Below are 23,034 nucleotides of genomic sequence, written 5' to 3'. Positions count from 1 at the left end.
TAGTAATAAAATATGTCTGCAAGTGGTTTCTTGGAAAAAGGAAAAGTTCAACAGACGTGGCACCTGTGGAGCTTGAGGTGCAGGTTTACTAGAAGCGCAACCTGTTCTGTTTCAGCTTCGTCTGGAGCCGCTGTGTCTGCACGGCCCCTCTGCTCACAGCCCTGCCGCCCGAGGACAGGACACTCGACGTCCAGCGTCTGCTAGGGTCGTGGGAAGAGCGGCCCCAGCCCCGGCTCCCGCCAGGTCTGCTGGGCCGCTCCAAGCTCCTCGGCAGGAAAGGCAGACGCTGCGTCTCAAGCGCAGAGGAAGCTCAGGCTACGGGGCCGGGGAACGATCACCTGCTGGCTGGGACCCTGCTCTCAACGCTGATGGAATCACTGCTTCCCAACTTGGTGAGTGTGATCCGCTTCCCGAGAGAGTGGTGATCATGAATCTGAACAAACCGACATCATCAGCCGCTCCCACAGTTATCACACCTGGGGAGGCATCTCAGATTAATGTGATCTGGCTCAACAGCCCAAGTGGAGCTCAGACGGCTTTACGTGTAACATGAAGAGACAACCCTGCGTGGATGAGAAACGCACACCGAATGGCGCGGGGACGGCAGCTCCTCAGATCCGGGGACAGACTCACACGCCCGCGTGTCATGAGCACCTTGGGTGACTCTTCTCAGCACAGACACACCGTGTTGACCCATTAAACACAGGGCTACGTTTTCTGCTCTGCCACAAACATATGCTCTCGCCCATTTTTTTCTGAAATATGCTATCCTCCGGTTGTGTTTTTCATTTTTTTTACTTTCTCACGTTCGACAGGAACGCAGATACAAAACTCTCCCCTCTCCTCTTAACTGTATTATAGGAAAGCTAGAGTCACCCGGCAGAGCCGTGAGGGGTGGCAGAGATGCGGCAACGGGCTGGGACGGCCGCAGGCGGGGCGGGGCGGGACGGGGAGGGGGAAGCCGCCCAGCACAGGCCGGCCACCTCGGCCTCAGAGAAGCCGGAAAGCAGGTGTCCTCACGATTCCCTGCTTAGTGACTGCGCAAACCCCTCGATCAAACCCAGCCCATGCGGTGCTCTCGCAGGAACACTGGGTGGGAGGGACCAGGAGAAGCCAGACTAGCGGGCAGGGGGTCGGGGGTCCACCAAGACGGAGAATCCCAGAAGACAGCAGAGCACGCATGGAGTCTTACCTTTAAAGTCAAACTGGGAGATGTTTTTTAAGGATTCGTGAAGAAAGTAAAAGCTTCCTAGTGCCTGTAGAGCAAACAGAGAAATGGAGTGAGGCCAGCACGGGAGCGTTTCTAAAGCAGTCCTGAGCGGTGACTAAGAAGCTCTGTGGGTGAGAAAAAGAGCTCAGCTCACTGCAGCCCAATCACAGCCCCCAAACTCAACAGTCAGCCGCAGACACTTCCCGACCCAGGACGCCAGGAGCGCCGGCCGCTAGCCAACCCCGAGGGGGCACCTCCCCTGTGGACGCACCCGCCACCCCACCCCCCCGCCTCCCGTCTGCTGCAGGGTCCAGCGGTCCAGCGGGCGAGGGTCGGGGCAGAGTGGATGGCTCCTGAGTGCAGGACACGGCTCCGTTCCGGGCAGCACAGCCTCGCCGCGGCGGCCCCTGCCCCTCGGCAGGCCAGCCGCCCGCTGCCCGGTCCAATCCCTCCCCGCTCACCGGCTCGTCCTTCAGGACTGAGCTGCAACCTCAGAGCCTCCGGATCCACCGGCCCAGCCCATCCACGATCAACAGCGCAAGCAGCCACGGAGCGCCCGCCGGGCGCCAGGAGCTGTTCTGGGCGATGAGGCCGGTCCTGCTCGCCCCCCTCAGGGAAAGGCCACAGTGCAGCGACCGGGCTGGGGTGGGGATGGGGCATCTGGCGCCAAAAGTCACTTGTTTACCTGGGATTCAGACTTAACTGCGTGTGTATGTGCGTGTGTAGTTACACATCTTTTTCGTGTGTATCCATGCGTGTGACGGGGACTCAGGCACGCGGTCAGTGCCGACAGGCTCCCCACGGCGCAGGCACAAAATAAACGGAGCGCACGTGCTGCTTGCCTGACTCACCCATCAGGTCTCTGCCCCGAATCCTCTCCGAGAGGAGCTGGGCACCTTGGCGCACACACCCGAGGACCAGCCTCCGCTCTCTGTTCTGACCGCGGACAGTCAAGGCCCCTCCAAGAAGAGGGACGTGGGCAGCACTGGGCCCTGGAAAGCTGCAGGACCACACCCATGAGCGAACGGATATCTTCCCGTTTGCTTGGGTAAAGAAGGCGCTCAGAAAAAGCGTAAGTAAATAACGCAACTGCAAAGATTTGAACTATTGCCTCATTGGATGTGATAAAGCTAACGTAATATTAAGAAGTTTACAATAAATAAATGGAAAATAAATTGCCAATGCAGGTACAGAGCTGTAACTCATAGAGTCAGAAAATCCATAATTAGCTCTAATGAATATTTCAAGTCAAAGTTCAACTCAACTTTTTCAACGTCTGACCGACTCCATCGATACAGTTCAGGGCCCATTTGTCACAGGCTGTGAGGACAGGGGGCAGGAAGCAGCCTGCCGACGGACGCCGGCTCGCGGGTCCTCTGACCCCGCACCTGTCAGCAGTGTGTTCGTCACGTCTCAGAGTATTGACTCCTTGCCTGTTTTGCTAGAAACAATTAAAATACTCTTTACATATTTATAAACCTGACTGTCAAGAGTGCTCATTAATTCTCCATTAGCGAAATGCAGTCCAGCCGCTACTGTGTCCCCGGAGCAGCAGACACAGGGCGGGCGCCCTGACCTCTGGCAGCAGGATGGCCTCAGGGGCGGCCTCGCCCCGCGGCTACGGGGACCCAAGGCCAGAGTTCTCGCGACAGGGCTCTGAAGGGGTGCCGGGTGCGGGCCGGATGCGGCCCGTGTGGCTCCTGGTCCCAGCTGCCCGGCTCCACCGGATCCTCGAGGGTCTGCAGGGCTGCGAAGCCAGTCCCCTGCCTGTAGCGGGTCAGCTAACGGCTAACGGGACCACAGGCCACGCCTGGGCGCTCGTTTGCCTGCGGGAGCTGAGCTCTGAAAGCCGCAGGCCGCTCTGCAGATACACAGAGCCAGGGCACGGGACAGGGCCGCAGGCAGACGGCCCCCATGCTGGTCAGGAAGCCACGCATCCGCAGACGTTGGCGAAGCGTGGATCTGCGGAAGGCACCACGGACGGAGCCGCCGCCCACCCGCCGCGGCCCGGGGACTCACCGGCAAAAGCTACTCCTTGGAAACACCCCTCCACCTTTTATTTGCAAACAGATCAGATATTCATTAACCAATCATTTCTGCGCCGACGTTAGTGGCCCAGGTACAGGTTAGCCCTCGGCCCCCGCGTCCAGTTGGCTTTCAGACAGTTCCGAACCCTCAAGTCAAATCACCTGAGCAGGAAGGGGCACAGGAGCGAAATTTTCTTCTCCAGATACAATGAAAGAGGAAACCATACACGTGCTTCTCGCACACGACCCCAGGGTGCTAACTGTGCCTCTGAGGGCACCGTGGGGGCAGGAAGGCCGGGTCTCAGCTCCCAGGGCGCCTGCAAAAGGGAGCTGCCCTCCTCGAAGTCCCAGGGAACACCCCCCGCCGTCCCCCAGGCAGGGGCTCCCCGAGAAGCCAGCTGCCGCATTCTAGGACAGGAGAGGGCGTGCCAGGGGGCCACACACAGCCCAGGGCCGGGGAATCTGCCCATCAGGAGGGCCAACTGCCTTTAAGTGCAACACAGCTCCTCCAGGAAGGCACTGCACTACGTTGTTTCTACAGATACAGCATTTTCAACATGTCATTTTCTAAAAAAATAAAATAAATGCATCTGAGAAGAGGATAAAAGCTTCCTAAGACACTGCTGATAACCAATCCTCAAGTCTGCAGCAAACCACAGAACGTGAGCTGCTCTACGTTAGAATCAATGGGCGTGAATGACTCACGGCTGGAAAGGCCCCTTGGTTTGGAGATTATGATGAACCCCTGACATGTCACCTGCTCTATCCCGCGGAGCAGACAGCGCCCCCAAATGAGGTACGGCCCTGCATGTGCACACGCGCTGTGGCGTCAGGGAAGCAGCTGTGCTCAGCTCAGCACTGACATTCCAGTCAGGATCAGATGCAAACATCTCCACCCTCGGAGAACAAAGTTCAGGACACGAGAGGCTGTGATGTGGACCCAGGCTGGCTGTGAGTCCCTCGTAACACGGGGGGCCCGCAAGCTCTGAGCACACAGCCATGGGGAGACGGACAGCTCCACGGCCTCCCAGCTAGTTTACACCCAAGGGAAGCCGTGCATAAACGCACACACAGAGCTCTCTCTCAGAAGCCGGGGCTGTCAGGACACACGCACGGGAAGGCAGGCGGCACTGCCAGAAACACCAACAGACCCAGCAACCAAATGCCTAACAATGTGCAGACAGACACACGTGATCCACTCCTACAGTGGAGCACTAGCAAGGAGAACAAGCAAATCACACGGAAAACCACACAGGGGCTTCGCAATGTTGAGAAAGAGGAAAGTTCCTGAAACTTCACGGGGCATGGTGCCAAGATAACAGAAACACAATCAAAAGAGTGCGTTTAAACAGAACAAAGGAATAAAGTGATCGGCACAAAACTCAGCATGGGGGTTACGGGGGGAGCAGGGCGATAAGCAGGTGCACACGGGGTGTCACTGCTCTAGAAAGGCCTTAGGTTGTGTGGGGACTTCCAAGGTGTCCGCTGTGCTGGACACTCCCAACACAACTGTCCCCCCAGAGGTGGCTGCCATCCTGAGTGTCAAAGGCACCCCTGGAAGGGCTCAGAGCCTTCACCAACTTTATCTGCGCCATCGTACCTACTCCCTCCTCAGGAACTTGTTTCGATGACTGTAGCTTTGTAGTATAGTCTTAAGTCAGGGAGTCTGATCCCTCCAGCTCCGTTTCTTTTCCTCAAGATTGCTTTGGCTAAGGAACTTGTTTTATTTTACATTCAAAATTCTATTTTAGAAACGTTTGATGTTGCAACATGTAACATCAGCTTATTTTTAATGCTACAAGATTCAATATACAATAATACTGCAAGTTATTTATCCAGTTTTGCTGTTGGACATGAAGACTGCTTCCAATGTTTTCACTATTAGAACCAATACTGAAACGAACATTGCACGGTGTCCTTGAGCACATGGGAGAGATACACACCTGTGTGTATTAAATGTGCGTGTGTGTACGTGACATGCGGCTGGGGTTTCTGGGTCACAGTGGATGGGCATCTTCCACGCAGGTTTCTACACAGCGCCCAGCAGTGCCTGCTGCCCCACACCCTTGCCAGGACCTGGTGCCGGCACACCTAGATCTCTGCCAGCCGACGGGGGTGGAATTACACATCACTGTTGTCTTATTTGCGTTTTCCTTAGACTAGCGCAGCTGAGCACCTCTTTTTAAGAGGAGTGGAAACTTGGGTTTCTCCTGTGAACACCTTATTCTCATCCTTTGCTTATTTTCTATTTCCCTTGCCTACTACTTGCATTACAAAGAATTCCCCCACTCTCTGTGGCTTACCTAGTCAGTTTTTTATGCTATCTTTCATGAAATGAAAGCCTTTATTTTTAAGGTAGTCAAATTAGCCGACATAGTCCTTTATGGTTTCGCCTTTACGTCTTGTTTGGAAACAGTTCCCTAGTCTGACCCCACAGTGAGTCTCAATATTCCATGTAAAACGTGTAAGGCTGTTTCTTTCCCATTTAGGTTTTTACAATAACAGGGACTTACGCGTGGGTATGGCGCAAGGTGAGATCTAGCGTTACTTCATTCCATATGGAATTCCGTACTGCCGGTTTCCCCATTACGTATGTGACGACTCATTTACCACGTTTCCATCCGCTTGGGGATCTGTTCTCTGGGCTCTCGGTTCTGTTCCGTTGGTCTATTTCTAATAGCACTTTTTCCTAGTTTAGCTTTATAATAAGTCTTGATATTTAGTAGCATAAATAAATGCCCCGTTTTGCTTCTCTTCACAATTGCTTTTGTGATTTTTGGACCTTTATACTTGCATATAAAACTCCAGAACAACTGCCAAATTACACCCAAAACATCCTGCTGGGGTTAGGACTACAAACACAGATTGACTTGGGGACAGCTGACGTCTTTGTGATACTCAGTCTTTCTGCCCATAAACATGATATATCTTTAACCATGTTGAGGTCTGGTTTCTGGTTAGTTAAAGCAGTGAATTGCTTTAAGAGATTTTAAAATGTTAAGCCAGCCTTGCACTCTTGGCACCAGCCTGGCTTGATCACAATGCACAGGTTTACAGCTCGCTGGATCCTGTCTGCGGTGCCGTGTCCAGGGTTTTGCCTGTTCCCAATCTTTTCTCTGTCCTCACCACCCGGTGAAATCACTAAGCCAAGTCTTCGTGACGGCCCAGCTGCAAATCCGAAGGAGACTTTCTGGGACCCTCAGCTTCCCAGCAACACGGGACCTGTCCTCCTGTCGCCGACCTGTCCTCCTGCACGGGCCTTCATTTCGGGTGTCAGGACACCACCCTCGGCCTCCCCGGGGTCTTTTCCCCAGCTCCACGTGGCAGCAGCCGCCAGCTCACCGTGCAGCGCCCGCCCCGGAGGCCAGCCTCAGGTGCAGGGCACTCAGTCCCCACACGGACTTCCCGCGAGAGTCCAGCCTCTCCGACTCAGGACATTATGGCGTCGGTCCCCCTCCTGCTCCCACTGGAAACCTTGTTCTCTCTGGACGCCTCCCGCTGCTTCTCCACCACCACGTCCGCCCCAAACGTCCACTCCCCGCGTGAACTCCACGATCACAGAAACGTGTCTCTAACCTCCCCTGCCCCCCACCAGGTGGGACCCCTGCTTCCTCCACTGCTTCCCCGCCTCTCCCCCACCTGCTGCCGGGGCCACCAGAAGTCTGGCCCTGTGCCCCTCTGCTCTCCAGTCAGCCTTCCTCACGACAAGCCCACCCAGCTCACAAAGCTCTGGCCACACTGGCCCTTCCAGGCCTGGAGATGGCCCAGTTCTGCCGTCATCAAGGCATTACCTGCTATGCCAGCTTCTTCTCATGAGAGCCTGAGGCCTCAGGTTTCCATGGAAATAGAGCCCTGAGGCCGCAGGTTTCCATGGAAATGCTGCCTCCTCTGAGCAGCCCTCCCGGACTGCAGCCCTGCAGAGCCCTGTCCTTCTGCGGTGCTGCCCACTCTGGCTGTGTGCTTATTCCCTTCTTTACCGGGCGTGGAGGGAGCTCCTTGAGGGTGGTCTGGTCACCTCTGAGTCCCCAGCACAAGGCCTGGCACATGGCAGGAATCCACCGGTCAGACAAGAGAGTCGCAGAGGCGCAGGGCACCCCGATGAGAGACGGGTCCGCGGCTCTGGAGCCAACGCGCAGATTTCAAAGGACAACCTAACACGCAGCCTCCAGTGCCTCCAAGAAGCTGAGCCTGACTGCGAAAAATAACGCACTTTCACCAATAAGGGGAACAACCGTTTCACAAGAGTAAGCCCCAAGACTCCGGGTTTTAAAACAATTTAATAGATTGAGTAATAAATCAAAGCAAAGTTACTATAACATTCATTAGATTATAAACAATAATAAATGAAACAAGGCTCTTGCTTCCATCAGTGCAGCGCTTCATTGATCTTCTCCGTATAATAAACTCTCGGACGGGCAGCCTAACTGGCCGAGGAGGCCCGACTGGCCGTGTCAGCCCGCGTCACCAGAAGGCGGCTGCGGGGACGCTGCGTTTAGGTGTTGCTGCTTCTCCGAGCAGCTCTGCGACCTCAAACAGGAACTGACTGACTCTCCACGTCAGCCTGTGGGCTAAACGCGGAAGGACGCCCCCGGACCCCCGCTGACCCTGCAGCCCCACTCCAGGCAGCCTGCCTGCGCCAGGGACGGCGTAATGTCATTTGGTCTCCCGCCGACTGCGGCATCAGAAGTTAATCAAATCGGTTGTCCACTGTATTCATCCACTTACGAAGTTAATGATATTCCGTTGCTGAATTAAAAAGCATTTTACGAAGCGTGCAGCAGGGCGGCTGGCATGCTGTGCCCCGGGCGCTGAGCCCTGTCACAGCCGGGCTGTGCTGTCCCGCGTTGGGCTGCCCAGTACCCAGTGCAGGCCCTGCTGCCCTGACGGGGGGCAAACCGCGGCGACGGCCACTCTGCGCCCCCTGGCCCGCGACAAAACCCCACCAGGCTGACATGTTGCTAACCCTTCCAGTCGCCGCGTGAAGAGGGCTGGCGTGTCACCAGACGGCCTCGCAGGCGGGCTGCGGGGAGGGCACATCGCCATGGCCCCGCGCTGCAAGGACGCTGGTCCCACCCCAACCTGCGCACGCGACCTTGGGCCCAGGACAGCCCTCCCAGAGAACCCACCCACCCCGCAAACCGTCTACACCATCTCGACCGAGCTCGGGCAGCACGAAGTCTGGCCTGAGATCCTGAGGGCGGCGCGGGGCGCGGGGCGGTGACGGGGGCCTCGGAGGGACGGTCAGCTTCTGAGCGGGGCGCGTCATCCCCAGGATGTCCTGACAGAACAGGTGGAGCCGGGGTTCTGCCCAGGCAGCTGGAGGTGGGCTCTGCCGTCGCCTGAGACGGGGAAGGTTCGGGAGGGAAGGCGTCCAGCTTTGGACAAACTGGGGCTGAAATGGCCCTAAGACACCTCAGGGGGACATCAGGCCCGGAGTCCAGAACAGATGTTTGGGCCCAGATGTAAATGGGGTGGTTGGTGTGTGGAGAGCCCCTCAGGAGGGACAAGAGCCAGTGCAAAGGGCAGGGGACAGGGGGCCGTCAGCAGGGACATGGCGGGTCAGCGGGGGCACGGGGAGGTCAGTAAGGACACGGGAGGTCAGCGGGGACAAGGGAGGTCAGTAAGGACACGGGGGGGGTCAGCAGGGACATGGGGAGGTCAGTGGGGACATGGGGGGGTCAGTAAGGACATGGGGAGGTCAGTAGGGACATGGGGAGGTCAGTGAGGACACGTGGGTGGCCATGGGGATACAGGGAGGTCATGGGAACAGGGTGTCAGTGGGGACCAGGCACAGTCAGGGAAGAGGACAGGACAAGGGCAGGAGGTGTCCTGGGGGTGGTCTTGAGGGGGCATGGCCACGGGGCCTGACCCGCCAGCACACTGAGTGCGCGGGGCTGGGCACCGAGCCCGGATCCCACAGCTCGGGGCAGTGGTGACGTGGAAGAAATTCTGGCAGGATGCCGCAGCCGAGGAGCCCAGGCAGCTGCTGCACCCCGAGGGCAGGGACTCGTGGGGGCCCCGGACCCGCCCAGCACCTGGGAGACGCTCTCAGACGCCCCCGTCCACGACCCGACACCCTCCTCCCCCCACAGAATCACTCGCTTTTGTTCAAGGCAGTATCTTGGACCTTCCTTTTCAAAAGGGAAATGCTACTGACCTCTCCTGATGTAACAAGTTCCAGGAGCTGACGCCTGGCAGCAGGTGGGAAAGTAAATCCGTCCACGAGACAGAATTCACGCTGTGGGCCCATCAACCTCCAAGGCGACGGTGAGAAATGCCGCAGACCCCGAGTCCCTCGGCAAGCACCCCCAAACCATCTTTAACTTTACATCACCTAAGTATTTCGTCTCAAAATGAGATTCCTTTGCAGTATGAATGTTCTTTTCAATAATAATACCTTGCAAATGGAAAGTTTTGATAATGAGCAAAGAAAAATATCAGACTTAAAATAACAACTAGTTTTAATTATGAAATTTGTTGCCATACTTCCATGTCTAAATGATTACCAAAGTAAATCAATAAACTTTTATGCCAATTAAATTATGTAGAGAGTTTGCATCATAATTAAAACAGCTCTGACTCTCATCTTTTGTCTTCTAAAAATCATTAGCTTTTCAATTACAATTTCATTCCTACAAACGTTCTGGAGAAATAGGCTATGAGCATTATGGATGTAGGATTAAGTAAAGTAAAATGCACTTTAAGAGCCAGCCAACACGGATGCACGCTGTTTACAAACTACCTTCTGCCATCAGAAAAGCCTGGGCATATAAAATGCTATTAAAAAGGTTTAATTGATTTTTAAACTTCAATTATATTGGGAAACTGCCATCTACTTCTGTTTCAAACAATTTACCCCAGTCCTGAGCCCACAGAAATGCTAAAACAGCAGTATCTGCAAAGGGCATGGCTCACAGGGACCCCAGCCGCCCAAGCCTCACAGCCCTTTGTCAACACAGCAGGGTCCTGCGGACACTGATTCCACTGACACCACCGCCTGCTGGTGCTGATGCTGGTGGGTTTCAACCCCGCGTCTAAACTGCAGGCGCTCTTTCCCCACCACGTTCGCCCCACACCTGCTCACTGCTCTCGGTCCTTCTGCCTCTACTTTCCACCTGGAGTCCTTTTCCTTCCGCAAGAAGAATGCCCTTCAGGATTTATCGCCCCTTGGGTGGGTCTGCTGGTGACAAATCCTTTTTGGTTTCATTTGAATAAAAACGTCGATTTCACCTTCCATCCTGAAGGTATTCTGTGGATCCGGGATCCTATGCCGGCAGCTTCCTTCTGGGACGCGGCCTCGGCTGGGAAGGCGGCCGTCAGCGTCACCGCTGCCCCTTGGGAAGGACCCCGTCTTTTCCCCACGGCAGCTTTTAAAGAGTCCCCTTTGTCCAGGGTTCTGTTCAGTTTTACTATGATCTGTCTGGACACAGATTTTTTTTTTTATCCTGTTTGGGGCTCTTTGGGATTGCTGAGTCTGTGCGTTTGTCTCTTACATGCCAGAAACTGTCACTTATTATCTGTTCAAACACGACTTCTGATGCCCTCAGCGTTCCCCTCGGCTCCAATTCCACGTCTGTCAGACCACACACCTCCCACCCCACCCTTTGTCTTTCCACGATTCCTTTCACCATTTTCTGCTGGCCCACCGGCAGTTCATTAATCTTGTCTTCAACTCTGCAGTTTCTAGCCTTGTGATCTGGGCAAACACACCAGGAAAGCCTCATTTGTAGGGATGCCTGGCCCAATTTGCCTGCCAAGGTCTGTGACCACCACGTACAACAGTGTCCTTAAAGGAGCACCAGCCGCACGGCCCCCTGTCCTTTCCTGGAGTCAGGGCCCCGGCCAGCTCCAAACACCGGTCCTCAGGCTTCGGAGCCCGCGTTCACCTGACCAGCCTCTAGGTCGCACCCCGACGCTGACCGTCCCCCACTGCGCCCTGGCTCCAGCCCACCTTCCTCCCCTCCCCCTCTTCTGGGCGTGAGCAGCCCAGGGGCTCAGAGCGCGGCTCCGGAGCAGAGCCCCGAGCTCAGATCCCGCACCTGCTCTCCCTGATTTGGGGACCCCAGTCCCGTTACTGGGCCCCCCTCGGTGGCGTGGGAGGTGCGCCCCGTGTCTGCTTTTTAGGGCCGCTCTGACCCGCAGCGGGCAGTGCTGGATCGGGACACAGCCGCTCTGAGTTCACCACCAGGCCGGTCAGATGGTGAAAATCCTCTCCCACCACCCGGAGCCCCGGCCGCGCCGCGAGAGCGGAGCACAGCTCAAAGGCGTCCTCGCTGCCCGGGGAATACGGCGGCACAGCAGGGAGGGGCAGTCAGCCGGGAGAGGCTCCCACCTGCCTCTGCGTCACCCCCTCGGCGAGCCTGCTGTCCCCCCTCCGCTGCGCCAGGAGCCCTCACCGACCGCCAGCCACCCCGGCCAGACAAAGGCAGGAAGGAGGTGGCTCCCACGCGCCCCACGTCTCACATCACGCGGGCAGCGCGGTGCCCATGACGTGAAAGCAAGGCCCCTCCTCCCTCGCCTCTCTCTGAGGCCAGGTCACAACAGCCGCCCCCCGCAGCCTCGACGGGAAGGGGACCTACTGACCCTACTGACCCTACTGACGAGGTCACGAGGTCACGGAGAAGCAGCAGGACCACCACTCCTCGCCTGCACTCCCCGGGCGCCACAGGGCTCCCTTCCCTTAGAAAGTAAGAGAAATCAGTGTTTCCCCAGGACGGAGGATCTAGGCGGGGAGAAGGTCAGGAGAGCTTTTACCCACAAAAGAGGGAAACACCGGCCTGTGTGCTGATGCGGACAGTCGGGCCCAATGGGAGAAACCGATGGTGGGGGGGCTCCTGGCGGCACCTCCAGGGAGGCCGGTGGGGACACCGAGCCCCCCCAGCCGTGAGCCCAACGCCCCTCCACGGCCGGGAAGGGGCGGACGAGGCCCAGGTGCGCCCTCTCCTCAGTGGCCGGGGGCTCACACGTCCCGCCTGCCCACTGGTCACACAGTCACTGGCAAACGACTGGGGGGAGGGTCTGACACGCGGGTGGATGCCGGCGGGAAGGGGACGGGGCTTGAAGTGGGGAGGGGAACGCAGGGGCACCGGGGCCGGGCCCGTGGCAGGAGGCGGATCGGGAGGCCTGGGGGCAGTGCCAGGCTCTGGCGGGAGAGGGGATTCTCGGGAGGAGGTCTGGGGGCCTGGGATTTGCCAGGGGTGGCCCGAGGACCCGGGGGCTCAGGGGCTGCAGAGACTGCAGGGAGGGCGGGGGCCGCGTGGGCAGGGCCGGAGGACGCCCCTCGGGTGCTGGGGGCTGTGAGGGCACGGAGGGCAGGTCCTCCTGTGTGCACGCGCGACACTACATGCCCTGGGAGCCGCTGAGTCACTGTGTAACGTGCAGCCTCACCCCCCGACCCCGACGAGGAGGAGCTGGGGCCACCTCGGGAAACACACGTAACGAGAGCAGGGAGAGCCGTGATGGAGCACAGCTGCCCTGGGCTCACAGCAAAGACCCCAGCGCCGCGAGCCTGTCATCCCCACGCTCGGAGAGTCTCAATAAGCCTCTGGTGGCACCTCGTCCCGTGTCAGAGAGGAGAGCCCTCCTGGGGTCCGCCCTGCCGGCCGCCTCGCGCCCCGCCCTTGACCAGCTGACGGGCGCGTCAGTGCCACTCCAATGGGGCTTGGCGAGCGCACGGAGGACTGGCCGTCACTCTCCCATGGCTGTCGAGGAGAAGGGCCCGACAGAGCACGGCCACCTGTCCCAGGAGTGTCCTTGGGAATCATCCTGACTAGTTTATGAACCCGGGTCACTGAGGCCCCGTCCTCCTCTGTAAGGATGCGCTGGCAGGTCTAAAAGCGCAGGGTTAAGATAACGCGCGTGTGCGTTCCCTCTCTTTACCGTCTATGTGCGCCTCGGGCGGGGCTGCAGGGGCCGTGCCTGTGACCCTCTGGACTGCCCACCAGGTCCAGTCACTAGTGTTTCTGGGCCTTTCTGTCCCCAAGTCCCCAGCTATAAAATGGGGGAATCATGGTCGCGCTCTCAGAACAATCCTGGCAAACAGCAGGTGCCCAATAAAATCGAGTAGTGCTTGCGATGCATCAGAGCGCGGCCGTTTTTGCAGAAAGCCACAGAACTCAACCAAACAAAACGTGCTACTGTTAAGGGCTGAAGATCAGTGAGCTAGTCAAGAATAAGTAAAACGGAAAACAAGCTTTTAAGTCACACTGAAGAGAAACGATAAGCCCTTGTAACGCTCCCAAGTGCAAATCCACGCGTCTCCTGAGCAAGGGAGCAGCGTTTCTTCACTTCCCTGATCGGGCGCTAATTAAATCTCTAGGCCGCTGTTTAAAATAAGGCCGTCATGAACAGTGATCGAGGTTTTCATTGTTCCCTGCTGAGCGATAAAATCAGTCACGTTAAGTTTTTATTACGTAACCTCTACAAAGTGAAACGTTTGAGGTTAAGATATTTGATGTGCCCCGGCATGAGCCGGGAGGTGTCTGGCAACGTGCCTGCTTCTGAAAAGGGGATGTTCTGCTTCATTTCCACGCTCTCTCCACCAGCAGCACCTGCACGGTCGGGGGTCGCCCTGACTACAAGGAAACTTAAAGACGAACTGGAAGGAGACAAAGGGCCAAGACTTCCTTGGTGAACGTGCAAGACTCTCAAGTCACATCGTCCAAAAAGGGACCGGTGACACTTAAACCGGCCCCGCCACTCCCGCTGTCGCCACGCGGCCCAGATCCCGAGTGCATCTGAAAGACGGAGGCGTCTGCTGGGTGTGACCGAGACATAAGGAAACATAACAAACACTTAGAAAAGTTACACCTGAAAAATCTCCACTCCAACTTCTGGTCGATGTGCTCAGCCAAAAGGTCACAGCTCGGAATTTGCTAGATAAATAAAATGTTGGTGAGGCAGATGAATCACCGGAGAATTGATGCATGGCAGCGAATGAATAACCTGCAAATGCCTCCCAAACCCCATTATTTCCACTCTTCCAGGAGCCCGAGATTCATGCCCCCGCATGCTGCCAGTTCGTTACCGAGAAGCACCATTCCTCTTCCGCTCTCACCGGGCAGCGCGCAGCCCCTGGAGGGCCCTTTCATGTTTAATTTCCCATCATCCGCTCCACTGAACAGCTTAATCTCTGCTTGTATGATCAATACTATATCAGTGTAAATTAAAATGACAATTTTAAAGTAATTAAGCCTGTTAATGCTCGATTCAAATGTCATTATTTGCACAAGGGATTGAGGAGAAATTACAGCGTGTCCAGGGTGACAGGAAGATGTCTGAGCTGCCCGGATCGGCCTCGTGGAGCCACCGGGGGCTTCAGCAAAGCGGATTAACTCTGCCGCGCCCTGCCAGGCTACCTCTCCAATTTCTAAAGAGGATAACACAATTTGATAAATTTAATTCCAGCTACAAACTCAATTATTGTGATAATAGATGAAAACTGAGGGGAGATCCTATACAAGGCCCACATTTTAAAAAATACACTTAACTCCGGAATGAGATACAACAGTTGTGATTTGATTTGATTTGTTCTCTCTCTTTTGAAAACCCTTTAAATAATTTCGATGGTTGGAACAAGAGCGCACATTTATTAAATAGCGTAGCTCTGACCCAAATGGGGCCGCAGCCCCGCCGACTCAGGTCACAGTGTAACGTCTGCTGCCGCTCGTAGCAGCCATTATTAGACAGGCACAATCACATCATGCATTACTGGCTCTCGTAAACTGATAAATAAACCTCAGCCTTGCCCATTCCCGGCTGGTCTGGTCCCAGCCTGGAAAGATGCGTCCAGCCGTGTTTTTCCTGAGTGGCGGGTGGGAGCGGAGGATTAATTTAAAAAAATTAAACAAACAAAGCATCACCTTTGCCCGCCCAGTACCTGGGGCACTGGGCACAGAGTACGAGTCAGAGCCTCTGACTGATTCTCCTGCACAGGTGTTTCTCCACCTGAGCCACTTATGGGGGGGGGGCCCACACACGGGGGACGGTGTCCACAGCACTGGAGGGGCTGCTCCAAGGGGACACCCGCCGTCCCTGGGCCTCATCCTTCAAATCACCAATAAAAGCTGACAACCAAACATTAATATCAAGATGAAGAGAGAAGTGTAGCAGTTTCCGTCTGAAAGATGTGTAAGCGCCCTGCGGCCCATCTCTCAGGGCCTCCTTGGACCATCGCAGACACTGTGCCACCCCGGAAGGTGGCCGGGAGGAGCAGGAGAGCCACCGCAGGGGGCCAGGGCCTCCCCGTTCCAGGGGAGCTGACCGGGGCTCGGTAGCCTTCCATCGCCTGAACGTCCCTCCGCTTTCTGCAGAGGAGGGAGGTTGTGGTTGGCACTTCCCCACCATGTCCTGCATGTTGAACAGGCCCTGCCTGCTGCCCGTCTGTCGATGTGACAACCTCCCGGTCCTCACCGTCCCGCCAGCAGGATGGCGGAAAATCCACGCAATCGTAGAAGCCTGTCTGCACGTGGCTCTCCTCTTTGGCTTCTAACTACAAACATCCCGACTACAGAGTATCATGTTCGAAGGTGAGGAACTAGACAGGAAGGAATTTTTAACGATGCATTAAAATTAACCACAACGTGGAGGAGAGTCGGGCACATGATTATTTGATTTTAAGGCAAACGCGGGGAGGGGCCATCAGGGTGCTGACATTCCTCCCTTTCAACCCGGAAAACAATCATACAACGAGGAAAACCCCAAATCTCAACCCACTTTTCCTTGTAATAGTTAAAAAGCAGGACTTCTGAAAGGCAAGGGATACAAAACCAAGGGAAAACCATGGGACACGCTGATTTTCAGGACAGGTATTTGTGTGAGTCTCGGAGGTGGTGCCCTGGGCTCTCGGGACACAAGGCACCCGGGAGGGCGGCTCTAGGTGAAGGCGACGGGCTCGGCACTGTCGGCCTTTTCTGAGAACACCAGGAATCCTGCAGGAACACGGGACGCAGATACAGTTTCCGGGCTCCATCCATTTTTCATCTCCTCTTGTCCGACGGGCCTGGAGCAGGAATAGCTCAGTTGGCGGGTTCACCCTGAGGTGGCACAGTCCGGAGACGCTGGCGCCCAACCACCGCCTCGGAAAGGTCTGGGCGGGGCGGGGCGGCCTCTTCACGGCTCGGCACCCGGCTGCAAAGGGGGCTGTGGGGCCCCTGCCAACAAGCCCCCCGCCGACGGGGGCCCTGATCCGGCACCAGCCCTGAGAGCCACGCCCCGCCCCGCAGACGGCAGCCACAGCGGACCCCCGTCGGGACCCCTGCACCGGGCTTGCCCGACGCCATTCCTCTCTTTCGGGGGACAGGGCTGGGGCCAACAGGAAGCAGCACAGTCTGGATGGGCGAGTCGAACAGACATAAATCCAGAAAGGATGTGGCCGACAGGCGGAGCCCGATGGCCACGTCCCCCGCTGCGTTACAGCCCACGGGCACCGCGAGGCACGGACAGGGAGCGGGACCTCCGCCAGCTGGCTGCGCGTGGCGGGCACCAGGCTGTGCTGTTCGCCCACATGGGCCTGGGGATGAAGGCACAGGACAACCGGAGACCGGCCAGCGAAGCCCAGCACTGGCCACCCTCACGGTCCAGCGTGAGGACTAACGCCCGGACGGCGTGCACGCAGCGGGCACGAGCCGGGCGCTGGCCCTCGGCAGGCTGTCCTTCCCCGGAGACCCTGCACCTCGCTCTCCTCGACGGGCTGTGGACGGTCTACAAGGCAGAGCCCGGCCACCCCACACCACCCCGAGCTCCGCCTGGACCCCGGCCCGTCACAGGAACTCAGGCGTCGTCCACGCGGGAGGCTGGCCGATGCCCACCTCCCCGGGAGCCCCTCCTCACCAGGCCTTCACGGCGCCCTGTGCCCGCCCTCCTCTGGGGACGGGCTCTGAAACCCGACGGGCCACACCCCGCGCTCTGAAACCTGATGGGCCACACCCCTGGGACTCAGCTCCCGGAGTCCACTGTCCAGCTGCAGGCGTCAGGGGGGGTTTCTGCTCGGGGGTCCCCCGGCAGCAAGAGGCTGGAGCCCCGGCGCAGCGGCGCAGGGTCCCGGGAGAAGGGCGGGGGCCTGGTGATCTGGGGGAGCTCGGGGCTGGGGGGCGGGGGCGTGCCACTCGGGCTGAATGAGCGGACAACAGGTTAACTGTGCGTCGCCGGGACCACTCTTCATGTTCACTGCTTCACTGATTTCCTGTCAAAACATGCTAACAAGCCTGAAAGTCCTTAAGAGCTTTACAATTTCTCAGTTGTTCACCAGGACATTCCAGGAGCTGCATTTGTTTCCAGGCGGCGGGTGACACGCGCTCCATCACACCTGTCTGCCCCTGACCGATCGCCACCCGGGCCCTGCCGCTGCCACCGAGAGCCCGGCCCGATTCCCACCCAGAGAGCTGGCCGAGGGTGCGGGAAGGGCCCTGCCAGCGGCCCGCAGTGGTGGGAGGGAAGCAGAGACAAACCGCCTGGACCAGGAAAACTGCCCCAAGCGGGGCTTTGGGCAAAGGAACAGGGGCCCCTTCACCAAGGAATCACACCAATACAGCCGCAACCCTGCACACACAGTGAGCGCTATGTAGGTGGGGGACAGCCTGGGGACACCGGGGCGGGCAAGCGCAGGCAGCTGTGTGATCAGCCTGTGGCGGGCGGGGGAGTCGCGGCCACGATGGGGACCACTCCTTACACCACGCGGCTGCGCGTGGGCCACTTCCTGCACCCCCCGCCCCAGGGGCTTCTTCCTAGCCCCTCCCCACACCCAGCCTGCAGACCCCACGCCCGTCTCACAGGCGCCATCACAGGAACATAAATCACGTGCAAACGGACTGGCCAACTACACACCAAAAGACAGCGCCCGCCAGCCCAAAGTAAGGAGAAAATGTGCACCAAAGTCAACACTAATTATTTCATTGAGTTGGAACAATGTTACATTCAAAATCAATAAAGCCTTATTTAACTAAAGAATGAATTTTATACTGATAATACCTGCATAGGGCACATGTGAAATTGAAAATTATTCACACTCTGCTGTTACTTCTTGCGGAACGTTAAGTTTCCTCAATCATAAGACATACAGAACCATTTGTATGGCTTTTACCTGGAGTCAGCTTGTAATGGAAATATCCTTTTTCAGTTAAATCATTTAAAGTTTGACTGCTTATCAGCCATTAACCACATGACTAGACATTTTTCACAGTGTTATTGATGGATATAGAAAACTGTATAGACTTAAAGTTTGCAATTAGATGAGGCGTGACATATCTACACACCTGTGAAACCATCACCACAGTCAAGGTAACAAGCACGTCCGTCACCCGGGGGGGTTTCCCTGTGTCCCTTGGTCCCCGGATAATCCCCTCCTCCAGCCTCTGTCTGAGGAAACCACTAACTACTTTCTGTCATTGGAGATCAGTTTTCGTTTTCAAGATTATACAAATGGAGTCACACAGGATGTGTGTTTCGTCTGGCGTCTTTCACTTGGCATAATCCCTGACATCCATCCGTACCATCTCCTGTATCAACACTTCTTCACCTTCCACTGTCAAGTGGTACTGTAGCTGGTCTATCCACTGACCTGCTGGAGGATGTTTGGGTCGTCCACAGTTTAGGGGTAAAGTTGCCATAAACACTTATGTACAGTCCTTGTGTGGACATGTGCTTTCATCTCTCCTAGGTGGGTACCTACCTAGTGGTGGAAAGGCTGGGTCATATGGTAGGTGTATTTTTAACTTAAGACACTCCCCACGTGTTTTCCCCAGTGGTTGTGTGACCTGACATTTCCGCTGTAGCAACATCTGAAAGTTCGGCTCTTCCTCACCCTCTCCAGCACCTGACGTGGTCAGTCTTTTCACTTAATAGTGGAACATTTGTGATCTTTTACAAACAATGTGCTCTTCATCGCATTGCTCTAGTGACTAATGGTGTTGAGTGTATGTTCACATGCTCATTTGCCATTTCTATACTTCGTCCGGTGAACTGTCTGTTCAGATCTTTCAGAAATTCAATTGTCTGGTTAGTACTGATTTGTAACAGTTCTTTATATGTAGTACTCTAGATAAAGTCCTTTATCAGAGATATTTTGCAAATATTTTCTCTTTGGCTGTGAACAATTTTTGTATCTTTTGAAGAACAAGTGTTTTTCATTTCGATGATAGCTTAATGTTTTCTTTAGTAGTAGTTTGTGCGTTTTGTGTCATATTTAAGGACTCTTTGCCAAAGCCAAAGTCACTAAGATTTCCTCCTATGTATTCCTGTAGAACTTTTACGGTTTTAGCTCTTACACTAGGTCTGTAGTCTGTTTGGGTTAAATTTTCATAAGTTTTGAAGTAAGGATTGAGGCTTGCTTTGTTGTTGTACATGGCCATCTGTTACAGCACCAGCTGGGAAAAGATTATTGTCCCCACACTGAGTTGTCCCAATACCTTCGTCAAAAATCAGTGGTGGGTGGGCCTGTTTCTAGATTCTCCATTTTGGTCCATGATCGATTTCTCTGGTTTTACAAGACTACACTGTCCTGAGTACTGTAGATTTATAATAAATCTTAATCAGGTAGTGCAACTCCTCCATCTTTGTTCATTTTCAAAGTTGTTTTGGCTAATCTAGGTTCTTTACATTTCCATATAAATTTTAGAACCAGTTTGTCAATTTCTATTAAAAAAAAGAGTCTACTCTGATTTGGATTGGTACTGCACTGAATCTTTACATAGATTTTGGGAGAAATGACATCTTAACAATACTGAGTTTCAATCCATGAACATGGTATATATATCTCTCCATTCTTCTTTGATTTCTCTCAACAGTATGCTGTAGTGCTTATCTTTGGCCTAAGGTATTCTAAATATTTCATATTTTGGTGCTACTATAAATGGTAATGTTATTTGAATTTCATTTTCCACCTAAATCATTTACAAGTTGACAGCTTACAAGCTATAACTACATTACTAGATTTTAAAGACATAAACAAAATACTTTTCCATTAGCAAATCCATTCTGACTATTCATGAAAGCATTGCATTTTGTATTGTTTTTCCCTGAAGGAGATATTGTCCTCATTACATTCAATGCAGTCAATTCAGTAAAGTTGATCTCAAGCCTCAAACAATTTGCCCTTGGCTCTGGACTGTGTTTTCAAAACTACAGCACAGAGGGGTGGAGATATGCATTGGAAGGTGCAGTGTGGTTTGGCTGGAGTGAAAGGGTGTGTGTGCAGGGACGGGGGATGTAAGCTGTACTCCAGGACTGGTCACACCCTGGCTTCCTCATCCCAGGAGACTCAGAGTCTGCACTGTCTTCACCTCCTGGATTCGGCCCATTTCTCCTTAGTGTTCACTAGGGGACATGCCCTGGATGGCTCAGGCTCAGAGAGAGGAAGGCACAGAGTCAAGAAAATAAAACCCAAGTGGGTCACTACTTCTGGTGCGCTCTGGGTACTGATTTCAACAAGAACTTCAAAGCCACATCTACAGGCCTTTCACATTCCAAACAACCCGCCCATCCCTTCCCTGCCTCTCTGATGGCCTTACCTCTTTTCCCAAAACTCTGCAATGGTTCCCTGCCGACCACTCAAATTCCTCTGCCTGATGCTCAAGGAATCTCCAGGATGCTAGCCTCCTCCCTCACTGTAATCTCTCTCACACAGCCTGTGTTCAACGGCCGGAACTACCCCCATGCACTGCCCACAGCCGCCTCTGTGCATCAGCGCACAAATCCACATGCCATCTCCCTGAGGCCAGGCCGCCCGAGCACCACCTCCACCTGCTCCTCGGCACGTCTCCTCTGAGGTCACCAGTAAGGGAAGGAATCTCTTCCTGCTATTTCTTATTTTTAAAGTTTGTCTAAAAAAGTCACAGTTCTGCAAAGCTTATTATGGAAAAATAGCAGTGCCCTGACCATTTCAAGTTTCACTCCCCAGAGGCTATTACTCTCTTTTAATTGTTTCCTTTGGCATGTCCCTCCGTATCTCTAAAGCTTACAATGCTATTTCTTGATTTTCTAGTCTTCAATATTGACTACTGATTTTTCCACTGTGGAAGATGAGGATTTAATCCCTTTACACCACCTTCCTCCTTCATTCACATGACACACACACACACACACTATCCCTCATCCCCATCCTCCGGATAAAAACACATTTTTACTTAAATTAATAATCAGTATTTATATCATTATAACTTTGACAATGCTCTTCACAACAGAACCACTTATTTCATTACAACTGCTTTTCGTCTCTTGAACAGCTCTTTGTTTTCCCTGGAGTTCATCACTGCCTTCTTTTTTTGTTAATTGAGTTCTTTGATATACATTTATCATAAGTCATTCACACACTCTCTAAACCTCATCTCAGTATGTTTCCACATCAGTCTCACCTGCTTGGAGACTCTCTCTCAGAAACTTAACCAGCTGCATGACTGCTCTCTCACCTGTTACACGATTATCCTCGTGGGATCTCCCTTCACTACTGACCTGGGGGTTCCCTTGAGAGCTGAGAATCAGGCCTAGCACAGAGGAGCACACATCCGTGTTTCCCAAGCTGAACAGAAAGGGCATCCACCCTTCACGCCCAGGGAGCCAGGTAAGGCCCTCTGCTAAGAGCCCAGCAGACACCTAGTCAGGGTGGAGGTAACCAACCCTCACATCTGAGCTCTCCGCTCCCACCCTCAAGGGAGCTGGTGTGCTCAAACCGCTGCTTCCTGTGCTTGCTGGATCTTTGGGTAGAGAACCAAAGCTTCCTGACAGAGGGCACTGGGGACATACTATTTTAAAAGGCCTTACATATCTGAAGTACCGTTTTCATTTTTCCCTGCCTGCACGTTTATAAGCTGGCTGGATGGGAATTCTGGATGGGAATTCCGGCATGCCAGAGGTTAAGGTCTGTCCTTTGCCTTCCAGTGTGGCCTTGGAAGTGGGCACTGCCAGGGTCCCTGCTCCTCTGGCCCTTGCCCTTCCCTCTCTTCCCTCAGAGTTACCCCATGGGGCCTTGATGCTGGGTCTTTATGCCCTCACTCCCTCAGTCACCAGGGTGGGCTGCCCAGGCAGGACATGGCCTCAGGGGGAGGCAGGCAGGGGAGGCCACCAGCAGCAGCAGGCCATCCCCAAAGGGGCCCAGGGGGCACATCCCCGAGTCTGCCCTGGTCTTGTGCCCACATGACTGCCCTGCCTGGACTGCCCTTTGCCCCTTCCTTCCCCGCCCACTCCCGCACGTCCTTCAGGGTCCCACTAAATGCCGTCCTCAGAGCGGCCTGCTCTCCAATCCTGTCACCATCGGGCCCCGCGGGCGCTTCCGGGCAGCAGACACGGGCACATCAGTTCTCTTCACACCTCCTAACTGCACAGCTGTGTGTCTGCCCCAGCGTCCACGAGGGCAGAGAGTGCAAGGATGTCAGGTCACGTGTAGGGTCACATGCAGCATGTCACACGCTGTGGGCTGAGTGTCGCGTGTCTGCATGTTTGCTCACTGGCGTGTGCAAGCTCCACGAGGGCAAAAGTGTGAGTGCGCTGTGTGTAGCGCACGGGGAATCGCAGGCAGCGCGGCGTGTGTCCTGTGTCTCTGCGTCCGTGGCACCCGCGGTAGGCCCAGCACACAGAGCACAGCACGCGTGTCCTGCAGCCAAACAGAAAGGCTCCACCGCACCTTCGAGCCCCCTGCCGAGAACAGCAGACTCAGCTCTCAGAAGGCCGACACCTGTGGTCTCGGCTCCGCGGTGCCGGCACACCAGCAGGACCGGGCCATGCCTGCCGCGAGAAGCCTTCTTCAGCTGCCCCCGGGCAGTCTTCTCGGTCTTCGGTGGGAAATGGAGGGCAGTGTTCCGAACTTCC

The 23,034-nt window shown here is 55.1% G+C and overlaps 1 protein-coding gene across 2 annotated transcripts in view; it reads right to left on the bottom strand.

The window, feature by feature from the left end:
- INPP5A (inositol polyphosphate-5-phosphatase A) overlaps positions 1-23,034 on the bottom strand; it is a 181,134-nt gene that overhangs the window by 60,978 nt on the left and 97,122 nt on the right. For both annotated transcript variants that reach the window (XM_068548802.1, XM_068548801.1), the window contains exon 5: positions 1,193-1,256. In XM_068548802.1, coding sequence (XP_068404903.1) covers positions 1,193-1,256 — 64 coding nt within the window. The remainder of the gene's footprint in view (positions 1-1,192; positions 1,257-23,034) is intronic.

This window comes from Eschrichtius robustus, chromosome 7, assembly GCF_028021215.1.
Source record: "Eschrichtius robustus isolate mEscRob2 chromosome 7, mEscRob2.pri, whole genome shotgun sequence".
Classification (NCBI taxonomy): domain Eukaryota; kingdom Metazoa; phylum Chordata; class Mammalia; order Artiodactyla; family Eschrichtiidae; genus Eschrichtius; species Eschrichtius robustus.
The sequence above is the reverse complement of the archived record's forward strand: the minus strand, read 5'-3'. Positions and strand labels throughout refer to the sequence as shown.